Here is a 12,410-nt window from a genome sequence, read left to right on the forward strand (position 1 = left end):
AAGCTATAGAGGCAGCATGATTCAAGGTTTTACCAACGACTTGTTGAGCCCATGCCACATCGGGTTGCTGTTCTACGCCGGGCAAAAGGAGCTCCGACGCGATATTAGGAGGTATGCTGTGACTTTTGTCATCTCATTCTACATAAACATGAGCATCACAAAACACTCGCTGCACTGTCCCACCCTGCATCCCTGACCCACAGTGGTTGTTGATCAGTTGTAGCAGACGACAACGTGAGCAGTGAAGTTGACGCCGTGTTCCAGGAGCTGGACCTGTCGGGGAACGCGGTGAGCCACGTGTCCGGAGAGGCGCTGGTGGGCGTGCCGGCGCTGCGCTCCCTAAACCTGGCGGACAACCGCGTCGAGTCTGCGCCCAGCGGCGCCTTCCGGCACACGGCCAGCCTGCGCCGCCTCTCGCTGGCCGGCAATCGGCTGGCGGCCCTGCAGCCGCGGCTCTTCCGCGGGCTCAGCCACCTGCAAGCTCTAGACCTCAGCGGGAACCCGCTGTCGCGCCTCGACGATGCCGTCTTCTGGGACGTGCAGGTATTCCCGCCTCTTGTTGTCTTCTTCTTTCCACTGAACACACAGAAGCCCACAAGGAAGGGAGTGACAAGAGCCGGCACCCGAAAAGTTTCCCTGAACTCCGCAGATGAATGCTTACTCTCCAACGTATTTTCACTCCTTCAGAGTTTCTTGGCCTCAGCTTCCATTAACAGCGCCCCCCCCCCCCTCCCTCGCAGCTCCACTTAACCACCCTCCCATCTCTATTTTTTGCTTACATTTTTCTCATTCGTAGCATTCTGCGTTGTACCTGCCTTCCTGGAGATGAATGGGTCAACAGAAAATAATTCAAAGTAAACGTCTTTACGAAATATTAATCTTGTCAATGATAGCTGAAATAAATATTCCTAAAATTTGGTGGGTGTAGCTCTGTTTATCGAAAGTAATTGTGGTGTGCGTACTGTAAGACCTTCGGTACACACACCATCAGATTATTTGACTTGTCGCTCTAACGAAGTAGGCGAGTGTCAGCAATATGTCTCGTGGTCTTATCGTGGCGTGTCTATCTTCTGCTGTTAGGTCAGATGATAGAAATGCCACTTGCACGCTTAGAGTAGCAGATTGACGGTGACCAACTTTAAACAGAACTTGATTAATTTTCACACACGCTTATTAAAACAATAACAAGCATAAAAATAACTTAACTTGGTTCTGGATGCTATTTACAATTGACAATCTGAAGTTCCTTTGGTCTTGGTACGTTAATCTTATTCTCACATATCTCTGATACTTGACAGAAGTGTCTATACATTTATCTTCATGGCTATGTACAGGAGTATGATAATCTTGTTAGACGCAGACTGATGCAGACTGACTAATCGGAGGTCTGTACACTCGTTATAATACCTCGAGCGTTCAGGTATCACTGCACGAGTGTGATCCGCGAGAAGAAAAGGTTCTACGTTACCAGCAAACTCATTGGCTGCGTTACATAGTAATACGTGGATCGGCGGAAGCAGAATTTGGTCCGTCTCTAAGACAGCGCTATCTCGTAGTGCGGAGACGGACGAGCGCTGCGCCTGCGCTGTTATGCTTAGTGGGGCGCGCTCTATTGGGAAAGTTGTGTACGCGCTGACTACGCGGAACTATGTACACAACAGTAATAAACGTTGACCAGAACTCAGCTTCATTTCGTTGCTTCGCTGCAGTTTATGTTTCCTGTACGTTTCTTAGGTGTAAACAGGCCACAAAACATCATGGTTCTCAAATAAAGTGAAAAGTCAGTTATTATTTCAGGTGCACAGTTTATTAAGTCAAGAGAGTGCTGCTCAAGATCTTACGGCGGCCGAACCACGAAGGGGAATAAATGCCATACGATCATTTCTTTACATCACACTGAGCCTCCCTCGCATTCGGGAGGACGACGGTTCAATCCCGTCTCCAGCCATCCTGATTTAGGTTTTCCGTGATTTCCCTAAATCGCTTCAGGCAAATGCCGGGATGGTTCCTTTGAAAAAGGGCACGGCCGATTTCCTTCCCCATCCTTCCCTCACCCGAGCTTGTGCTCCGTCTCTAATGACCTCGTTGTCGACGGAACGTTAAACACTAATGTCCTCCTCCATCACACTGAGCCTCCCATACGATTTCCCACAAGTCTCACCTAATCTTGCTGACAATTGATGTATTGTTGTGTATAGTAAATTCGCTACTTACAATTACAGAAGTTGTTATTAATCCCAAAAGAAAGTCATCTTCCTGTGGTTACAATTGAAACGCATGGAATGTGATACAAAGACGATTACATATGTCTTGTTTTCAAGAAAAAAATGAGTGAAATGCTACGAATAAACAATGCTGATTACATTTACGTTTATTACACTGTAACTTACATTTATGTTCATTTCACTGAAACTACGTTATCCGAAGGATTCCAACCACCTGTCCTGCTTCAGATATGTGTAACGTACATTATTTTTCGGTGTGCATAGAATTTCGATGTATAACACAGCAACCCAAATAAACATTTTGTTTATACTGTTAATCTGGTTTCGTTTTATGAATTACAGTAATTACGAGGTAATTACTTGCCGTTATATTAGCTAATAGCATAGCAAGCTGGCAGTATGATAAACAGAGTTGTTACGTGTTCAAACTATGTACTTATAGTGTATTTGCATCTCTTTTCTTATTACATTGTTCGCAAATGAAACCTAATTTCAATGAAACAAATTGACAATAAATGTTGCTACCAATGAGGGGACGTAAGATTAGTCAGTAATTTGTCTTGAAGTTGTTGCAAATTACGTTACGGAGCGTAAAAGGCGAAATTACTTCTATGGATCACACCTAATGACGTAACAGTTAGTCATGCAATCCAAATTAGCTTGGAATTCGTATGAAAATGAGCTGTAACATTTCAGTTCCTGTGTTTCCTAAATTATTTTTCTCTCTTTTTTTCTTTTTTTCGTTTCTTTTCTTTTAACTCCATGGTTTTGTCCCACCCCCTCTCCCTCTGGTTATTCTCCGTCTCCTTATACTCCATCTCCTTTTTATCTTTCTTCTTAATGCTTTATGGCACTGCAACCTACAATCTCATTTCTCTTCTTTGGAATCTGTCTTTACTTCTTATTCTGTCCTTCTGTCATGTTCGGCAAACAGCTTACCAATTTACTTTCTTTGATCTACTATTGTGCTACTCTCTTTGACACCACCCCTTCATCTTTGTTTCCCCTAGTCCCACAACATGCGGGCCACGGATTCCCTCACCAATTCCATAACACAACATATACATGACAGGAGTATACGTGCCAGTCGTCCATCACTGTTTCCCATAATGACACCCCTCCGCTTGCTCTGCAATGGAAATCACAGCAGTACCTTATCCCTTGATGGCTTCCTGATGCTACATTTAGTTTTACATGACAGGACTGCTGTGCTATAGGTCTGAAAGGTTTTACTTAATCCATGGTCTCAGATACAAAGTCGAAAACCGAAAACACGGTTTCTAGGAGAAAGGGAAAGTTAGTGCAGTTTTAAAGTCGAAAGAATGTACTATCTGGGACTGGGATTTTCTCACTGTCTGTGGCTAAAACAAACTGACGCATGCACTCAATGTACTATAAAATCTGCGTTCCTTTTGGCAAAATACATAATAATGAGATAAACTGGATGACAAGAATTGCTTGATGCAGTCCTAGACAGGTAAAAGTAGATTCTTTTGGCCAGTTGGTAGTGTTTTTGAGAGGTTTCTCCATATTTGTCTTATCATAGGATGACTGTGGGCAATGTTTTACTTAGTGTAGCTTTCAAAACACCTTTTGCTCGACTTCAGTTATGTACGTAAACACTAAAAAATAGAAATATGAAAATAGTGCAGTAAATCCACCATTGTGAACAGACGTGAAGTTTTTAAAGAAAACGATGTACTTTAGATAGCATCAAAGGTAAATAAGGATTTTTCGAAGTTTATTCCTCGTTTCTCCACTTCGACAGGTATTAATGTGGCAGTTTTGTTGATATATAGCAGGAATTTCTCAATTACTCTTTTTTTCCTATGTCAGATTTTTAGTTTTCAGTATAAATCTTACATGGGAGTATGAATAAATTATTTTTGAAAAAATCCTTTAGCTTCATTTTTTAACTCATTGGATATCTTGGATTTAAACACGTGAGGATGTAATTTCAGATCGTTGAATGAAAAAGGTGACACCCATATTCATATTATTGACATAAAAGGCGTACTACCGGTTCTACATCTATATATACATCATACTCCACAAGCCAGCTAATAGTGTATGGCGGGGGGTACTTTCGGTACCACTATCTGATCCCTCGAAACCAGTTCCGCTCGCGAATAGTGCGTGGGAAGAATGATTGTCGGCAAAACTCTGTATTGGCTCTAATTCCTCGAATTTTCTCCTCGTGGACAATACGCGAGATCTATGTGGGGGGAAGTAATATGTAGTCTGACTCTTGAAAAGTGCTGTCCCGAAATTTCAATAGTAAATCTCCCCGTAATGCACAACGCCTCCATTGTAACGTCTGCGAGTAGAGTTTGTTTAGCATCTTCGTAACGCTCTTTCGCCTGCTAAACGATCCCGTGACGAAATTCGCCGCTCTTCGTTGGATCTTCTTTATCTCTTCTATCAGTCCTATCTAATAGGGATCCCAGATAGATGAACAATACTCAAGAATCGGGCGAACAAGCGCATTATAAGTAACTTCTTTCGTGGATGAGCTACATTTCCTTAAGATCCTTCCAATGAACCTGAGTCTGGTGTCTGCTTTTCCCACTATCTGTTTTGTGTTGTCATTCCACATAAGATCGCTCTGGATAGTTACGCCTAGATATTTTACGGCAGACGGTGTCTCCAACTGTTTGTCACCAATAGTGTAGCTGCACAATAGCGGACTTCTTTTCCTGTGTATGCGCAATATGTTACATTTATTTAAGATCAGGATCAACTGCCAGAGCTTGCACCATTCATCAATTCTCTGCAGGTCGTTCTGCAAATTCTTACTATCTCCTGCCGTTGCTACTTTGGTATAGACAACTGCTTCATATCCAATTAGCCTTAAAGAGCATCCGATGCTTTCGACTAGATCACATATTGTAAACAGCTACGGTCATATCACACTTCCCTGTGGTACTCCGGATATTCGTGAAAAGCGCCTAATTTAATTCATTATTTGAAATCATTTATCCATTGCTAAGGCTCTACAGCATGAAAATTACTAAGTAATGTTTTGAATAGACTGAGCGAAATAAGAAATCAAAATTCATTCCATGGTTTGCTAAACGAGCCCAGAGACCTACCAAACGAGTGGTGGTAACAACTGTTTTCAAAGATAAAAGACAGAAGATGACGAAGCGATATTTTGATGATTTATCAGAAGATGAGAGACTTCCCGATCCGTAATCGTACTTCAAAGTCAATGTGTACTATTGCTGTTTAGATATCTTAATATCTCAAACTAATTAAAGATTTCAAAGCCTCTGTGACCTTAGGAACACTCTCGAAGTGTTACAACTGGAGAAACTCGTACCATTTTCAAATGAAATAATAAATAAAAGGCAGCAGGAAAACTGACTGCTAAATATAGTAAAGACGCGTCATTTGATCTGTATGAACAATTAATTTCTTTGAAAATGTGCTTAAAAACTGAAATTCAGAAAATCCATTCCATTAAGGAACTCACGGATTTATTACTGATAAAACTCAGTAGCCTTACATCCAGTTTTCCGGAGGTAATAACAACATGTTTCCTATTTTTGATCCTTCATGTAACAACTGCACCTGCTGAAAGAAATTTTACGAAATTAAAACTGATTAAAAGGTACCTTAGGACTTCTATGAGCCAAGAACAGCTTTCAGACTTGTCAGTGCTGTCTGTAGAGGCAGAACATCTCGACAAACTAAAATCGTCTTCAGCTATGAATGATCTCATAAGTAAGTTTGCCGAAAAGAAGAGAAAAGTATATATTTGAATTGTTTGGCTAACTTGGCTCCTAGGAGCATTAATTGTAAGTAATTACTTATCTGTGTAAATATTTATTTTATTTAGAATGAGAGTTCTTGTTTCTTTTGTGGAAAATCTTTACCCTCCATCTAAGCCTCGACACAGTTGGGTAAAAGGGCCCAGCGACAAATTTTTAAACAGGGCCCGTCTAAGGCAAACTACGCCACAGGCCTAAAGCCTTTTCATGGTACCTGTCTGCTTACAAAGCCGGTTGCTAACTACCTTATCTCCGATTCCCAAGTCTGTAAGAATATCTCAAACAGACGACAAGCAAAATATAGTTTCAATTTTGATTTTAAACTTCTCAACACTGCATTTACATTTGACGAAATTTTTGAGCTACTTTCTGCTGTTCTTTTTCTGGAAGCTGATACTGTCAGACAGCCGATGATATTGAAGAAACAGAGAACGTAAAATGACCTGTTGTTCTGGTACCCAACAAGCGCCCTGTCATCAGAGCCTTAAAATGAATAAGCCAGGCCTTGACGACGCATAAATTTTATCAGTGCATTATTTTGTTCCGTTGATATGTTAATAATGATGCAATATTGAGAAGTATAAGATCAAAATTGATGTAACATTTTGCCTGCCGCCTATGTTAGATACACCCACAGAATTGGAGATAAGGTACTTAGTAAATGCGTTGTAAGCAGGCAGGTACGACCACAAGGCTTTATTAACTAAATTACGAAACCAAAGTAGATGCCTGGGAACCTGGCTGAAGAAACCCAGTTAACACAATTTGAAAAATCAAACGTGACTTTCTGAATGTTTGAAAACATGCTCTTTCTAACAGTGATTAGTTTGAAATCAATTATAGAAAACAGATTTTCTAAAAGCAAGTTGGATAAAATATATTTTTATAATTATTTCAAAAATCAAGTTTGAATTGATTTTGTAGAAATTTGGGAAACAGTATGTGGACGGTATTTTACACAGAGTTGACGAAAATCATCCCCTCCCGTCCCCTACTTCCCCTCCCCTCTCCCCAGTTGTGAATTGGTGGGGAAAAAGACTCAATCTGTGCTGAGTTGCAGGAGAGGAAGGATGTAAGGTACTGCCTTGGGAATTGAGTTCTTTTATGTATATGTGTCATCCTCCTGGAAGAATATCGTAAATTTTACCGGGTATACAGAACTGGTTATTACCCCACAAACTTTGCTGTCTGAAATTCAAATAAGCACAACTGCTTAAAATTGGCGAGACGATAGAAAAAGCTCTCATGAAAAAACGTATCTCATGACACAAAATGTGCGGTAAATTCGACCAATATTTGCTTATTTGTTCAGACATTAATTAAGTTAATTAAACTGGTTGGGAATGTGTTCAGTTGACGAGATGTTAGCACTGGACTGAGAGGAGTTAAATAAGTGTGTTATCTGTAAGCGTACAGTTGAGGACTACATCCATAGCTTCATACTTAATGGTTGGAGAAAGTGGATACTGGATGAGCGTAGGGGGAATACTTTTCAGCAAATAATGATGCTGCATCAGGATGGTCAGAGGATGCTTTTCGCAACTCATAGAGACTACTGCCTGTGCAGAAGCTGTTCGTGTTTTTTGAAATGGTCAGCCGATCCACTGTGCAGGAGACAAATTCGTCCTATTCCACTACTCCAAAGTGAACGAATAAGAGGTGTTCCCCTTGGTGTATGGGGCTCGACAGAGGATGCTTGAAATGTGGTTTGCTCCCCTTTCCAGTCACGTGTGTGTATGTTCACCTTGCTGTGTGCCCTAGTTCACAATACCACTCGAAAAGGGTGGCGAACTGTCCTACAGCCACTGCCAGAATAATTGCCTCCTACCGATCTACAAGAGTATAGATGCTGAGGAACTTTTACACAGATACGTGGTAGGATGGGATAGGACAGCAAACTATCACTTTATTGTAGGAATGGTAGCCTCCTACAGCTACAAGTGAAATATAGAAAGTTGTACACACACACACACACACACACACACACACACACACACACACACACATTTACATGATAAGAAGGGACATAACAGTAAACTGTCACTGAGTATAGGAAGAGTTGCCTCCTATCGATCTAAAAGTGAAACAGCTGCTGAGGATCTTGTACACTGGTACATGGTAAGAGGGGATAGGACAGCAAACTATCACTGAACTGTAGGAAACGTTGCCTCCTATCGAGCTACAAGTGTATTGCTGCTGAGGAACTAGTACACAGACATAGAGATACACATGGTAAGAAAGGACAGGGCACCAAACTATCACTGAAGCGCAGGAAGATCAATATATGCTACCACAACTGATGGAAAATGCTTCACTGCTCCAATTACGCATTGAAAATCTCGTGAAAACAACGGACTATAATGCAACACATTCACTGGGAATTGAGAAAAATCATTGTAATAATACAACTACCACAAAAACTGACCCCAAAAGATTTCTGCTAGGAGAGTGTGGCAGCAGCTGCATGCGTATTCACCTCAATGTGTGGATACAGACTAAGCAGCTTACAACCGGTCTCACCTTCCCTCCTATCTACCCTCGTACCTTCTTTTCCTCCCCTCGTAGGTGGAGATACCGCTTTTCCAAGCCTGTCCTATCCTGTCGTTGATGGCACACAAAGAGATCCATCTGCTGGGAGTGATGGACTGTTTCCAGTATGCAGACACCAGTCACAGATGGACAAAAGACTCAATAATCGGATGCTTCCTGCACCCAATTAAATGTATTTCTCGGAAAGACTGGTCCCCTTGGAACAATTTCTTGGAAGGACTGCCCTCCTGGAACCAAATTCTTCATGTATGAAGAACTGAACGATGAACAGCGATGTGGTTTCAAACGTTCTGGATGTTCTGCCACACTTCTAAAGTAGTCCTTGGCTAAGTAAAATCAGTATCATGTAGAATAAACATTACACTAGTCAAAACTATTCTTTGATGCTTCTCACTGCTGATACTTCTATTCCTCCCACAAACCTATTCCCACTGGGAACTTTTAGCGCTGAAATATGGTCTCCTATGCATATTCCCATTATATTTAGTATTGTGCGTTAAACAAGTGTTATTTCGTGTTGATGTTTGCCAGGATAATTTCTCTGTATCCCTTCAGCTATAGTGTTAGGCTGGCCAAAGCTACTTTTAGGTTCTTCTCAATAGCTATTCCATCCTTCACAGTCCTTCAGGTAGTGAGTGTTAGACTGATCAGAGATACTCTGGCGCTTCTCACTGCTGCTACTTCATACCTATACCCGCCAGTAACTTGTATGGTCTCTCGTTCATTGGATTTAGTATCACGTGAGAGGTGTTCGCAATACCACTTTCGAAAAAATTGAACTGAACGTTGCATTGCTGTATACCCTAGTCCACATGAATTTGACGACAGAGTTCACTCAAAAATCGTCGCTAAACGTACTTACAGTTCGTGCTCAAAGATTGCTCAGCGAACGTATGTGGAGCTGCTGGCCCGAATCCGCGGCGGCGACCAGCGAGAGAGGCCTCAACCGCTGGGTGAGTGGCGCCTGCAGCTGGCTAACCGCACAGTCAGGTACAGTGCCTGAGATCGCAGTTAGGAAGTCAGCAATATCTGCTATCAAAAACCTCGTCTTCATACTGCAGTTCTCAAAAATTTTCAAGACCACCACCCACCTACTCCACCCAACACTCTACAGCCTCGGTCTCTGAACGATGCTCTCTGGAGACTTCGTTCTGTTCCACTGTCCCAAAGGACTGGCAGAGAGTTAATTTACAATATAGCCTTCGCTAACTTCATCCACTAGGAAAATCTCTAAAATTACAGATTTTTTAACTGAACTGGCGGACAACCTTGATACTCGAAACACACAGATCACAGTGACTGACAGAAAATGCATCAGAAAGATCTTCTAAAACAACCACCACTCTAAATTGTCGTGAGAAACCGACACCCGCCTTCGAAATAGTCATTGAACACTCACACCCCACACTTTTAGATCATTATACTCATTGGTAATATCAGAATTAGAACAGAACATCGAAAAAATCATGAAACATCACTGTAATAATAATCTTCAGCCAGAGAAGTGGAGGTAGCTGCAAGTATTCACCTAGGTGTGAGAGGACCAACTAAGTACACAATTCGACCGGTAGGGGCGCTGAGGTAAGCAACCTCCATCCTCCTCTCTCCAAGGGCGTATCAGGATTTTGTCAAAGGTGTGGGTGTCCGATTTATTAAGAAGGACCTTAAAAATGCTCATGTTTTTTATTCTATTCTTTAAACATATTTAGTTATTTATTAACTTAATGTGTATTATTTGCTTTCGGGAAACCTTCGTACCAACAGCATTTGGTCTATAAAATTAAATAGGAAATGCTTCTCTTAAAAGTTTAACGTGTAATAACAAACACCCAAATGTGCAATTAAATATTTCTTTCATAGAAAAAAGAACAACCGTCTCCAGTCACAGTCGTGATTTTATTTCTATGTACGATGCATTTCGAGCCCTGGGCTCTCATTTTCGGTTGCTTCAACAGTCTGCTTCAATTTTTTTCTTGTGTCAGATTTAGGTTACTTCTGATCCTGGTTAGATTACAGAGGTATATTACAAAGTAGCAAATATGAATATAAGTTCACAAAACTAAGGGAAATCGAAACATAACTTATTCTTTCCAGTTGTGGATACGTGATATTGAAGCATAGTGTGGGTAAACATGTTTATAAGTATATACATACGCAGTATACAGAAGTATATAAATGCACATAAACGTGTTTATGCATACTGTACTTCAAAACCATGTTTCCACTGCCTTAAACAGTAAGCTAATTTTCGATTTGTCTTACTTTTGTAAACTTATTATCACAATGTGCCCCTTTTTAATATACCATTGTAATCTTAATAGGACCAGAATTGATCTAAATCAGAGAAAAGGAAAAAAAGTCAATGTAGACTGTTAAAACACCTGAAGTTGAATCTGCAGGGCTCAAAATGCATCCTGCATTGAAATAAAGTCACGATTGTGATGGAAGGCGGTTGTTCTTTATTTTACACGGGTAATGCAGTCATGGAAGAAAAACTGACAACTAAGGATAAAATTATGCAGAATATTTCTTTATTTGGCAATAAGACAAATTCACTCTATCGTCAGATGAATTAAATTTAAACGGAATACACAGATACTATGAGCTGTAGTTTTGGGAATTTAACATTGATTCACACATTAATTTCAACTCGACCTCTAATGTATGGCCGACTGGGGTGGCCGAGCGGTTCTAGGCGCTTCAGTCTGGAACCGCGCGACCGCTACGACCGCAGGTTCGAATCATGCTTCGGGCATGGGTGTGTGTGATGTCTTTAGGTTACTTAGGTTTAAGTAGCTCTAAGTTCTACGGGACTGATGACCTAAGATGTTAAGTCCCATAGTGCTCAGAGCCAATACTCTAATGTATGCGACCTCATAAAAAATGGTTCAAATGGCTCTGAGCACTATGGGACTCAACTGCTGAGGTCATTAGTCCCCTAGAACTTAGAACTAGTTAAACCTAACTAACCTAAGGACATCACAAACATCCATGCCCGAGGCAGGATTCGAACCTGCGACCGTAGCGGTCTTGCGCTTCCAGACTGCAGCGCCTTTAACCGCACGGCCACTTCGGCCGGCTGCGACCTCATAAATGAGTGTGTATTTATCCATGATAATTTGGTTATGAAGCCTTTGCTGCTAATAAACTCTTCTACAATGTACAACATACATTGTCGTTTATATGACTTCTTATGCAAATACGTTAGGGATGTGGCGGTTGGACCCACTGTTCCATTGACGTTACGAATAAGACATTTCACAACAGAACATCTTTCTTTCTGTGAAACTTGAAGACGTGATATAACGCCGTTCCACAAGTGAGCCATCTTTATGCACAGAAAAATAATTCAAAATGACGGTCGCTAGCCGCCTTCCAATGTAAATACTGCTTTTCAGTGTCAGGTGTCTCCAAAGAGATGTTCGGCTTGGCTTCGATGCGGCTCTGTTCAGGTTGTATTTTTAAGGGAATTGGGATTTGACAGGAAAGGAAGGAAATGGTAAGGAATTCGCTTTGGCCTATAGCAAGGACCCAACCCCGACGTTTGACTGAACTGAAAATGGGGAACCACCGAAAACCATATTCATGGTTGTCGCCGGATGGATTCGAACCACATCGCCTCCCGAATCCAGGGATTGGTAGCTCAGCATCTCAAGGCGCAGAGCTACCCCGTTCGGTGGAGAATGTGAAAAAACTGTTGTACATTGTTTTCAAACGAAATAAAATGTATCGCAACAGAAGATGGACATCTTATACTGCGTGTTTGTCCTTTGTTCATGTATGTTTCGACAACTGGTGGAGCATGATTGCATGCATTTTAAGATTTAAATATTGTGCAGGGAATTCGTGGCTTCAGTTATTA

The 12,410-nt window shown here is 41.3% G+C and overlaps 1 protein-coding gene across 1 annotated transcript in view; it reads left to right on the forward strand.

The window, feature by feature from the left end:
- LOC124594256 (insulin-like growth factor-binding protein complex acid labile subunit) overlaps nt 1-12,410 on the forward strand; it is a 236,441-nt gene that overhangs the window by 162,783 nt on the left and 61,248 nt on the right. Inside the window, exon 4 of the mRNA XM_047132619.1 lies at nt 265-543. Coding sequence (XP_046988575.1) covers nt 265-543 — 279 coding nt within the window. The remainder of the gene's footprint in view (nt 1-264; nt 544-12,410) is intronic.

This window comes from Schistocerca americana, chromosome 2 (genome assembly GCF_021461395.2).
Source record: "Schistocerca americana isolate TAMUIC-IGC-003095 chromosome 2, iqSchAmer2.1, whole genome shotgun sequence".
Classification (NCBI taxonomy): domain Eukaryota; kingdom Metazoa; phylum Arthropoda; class Insecta; order Orthoptera; family Acrididae; genus Schistocerca; species Schistocerca americana.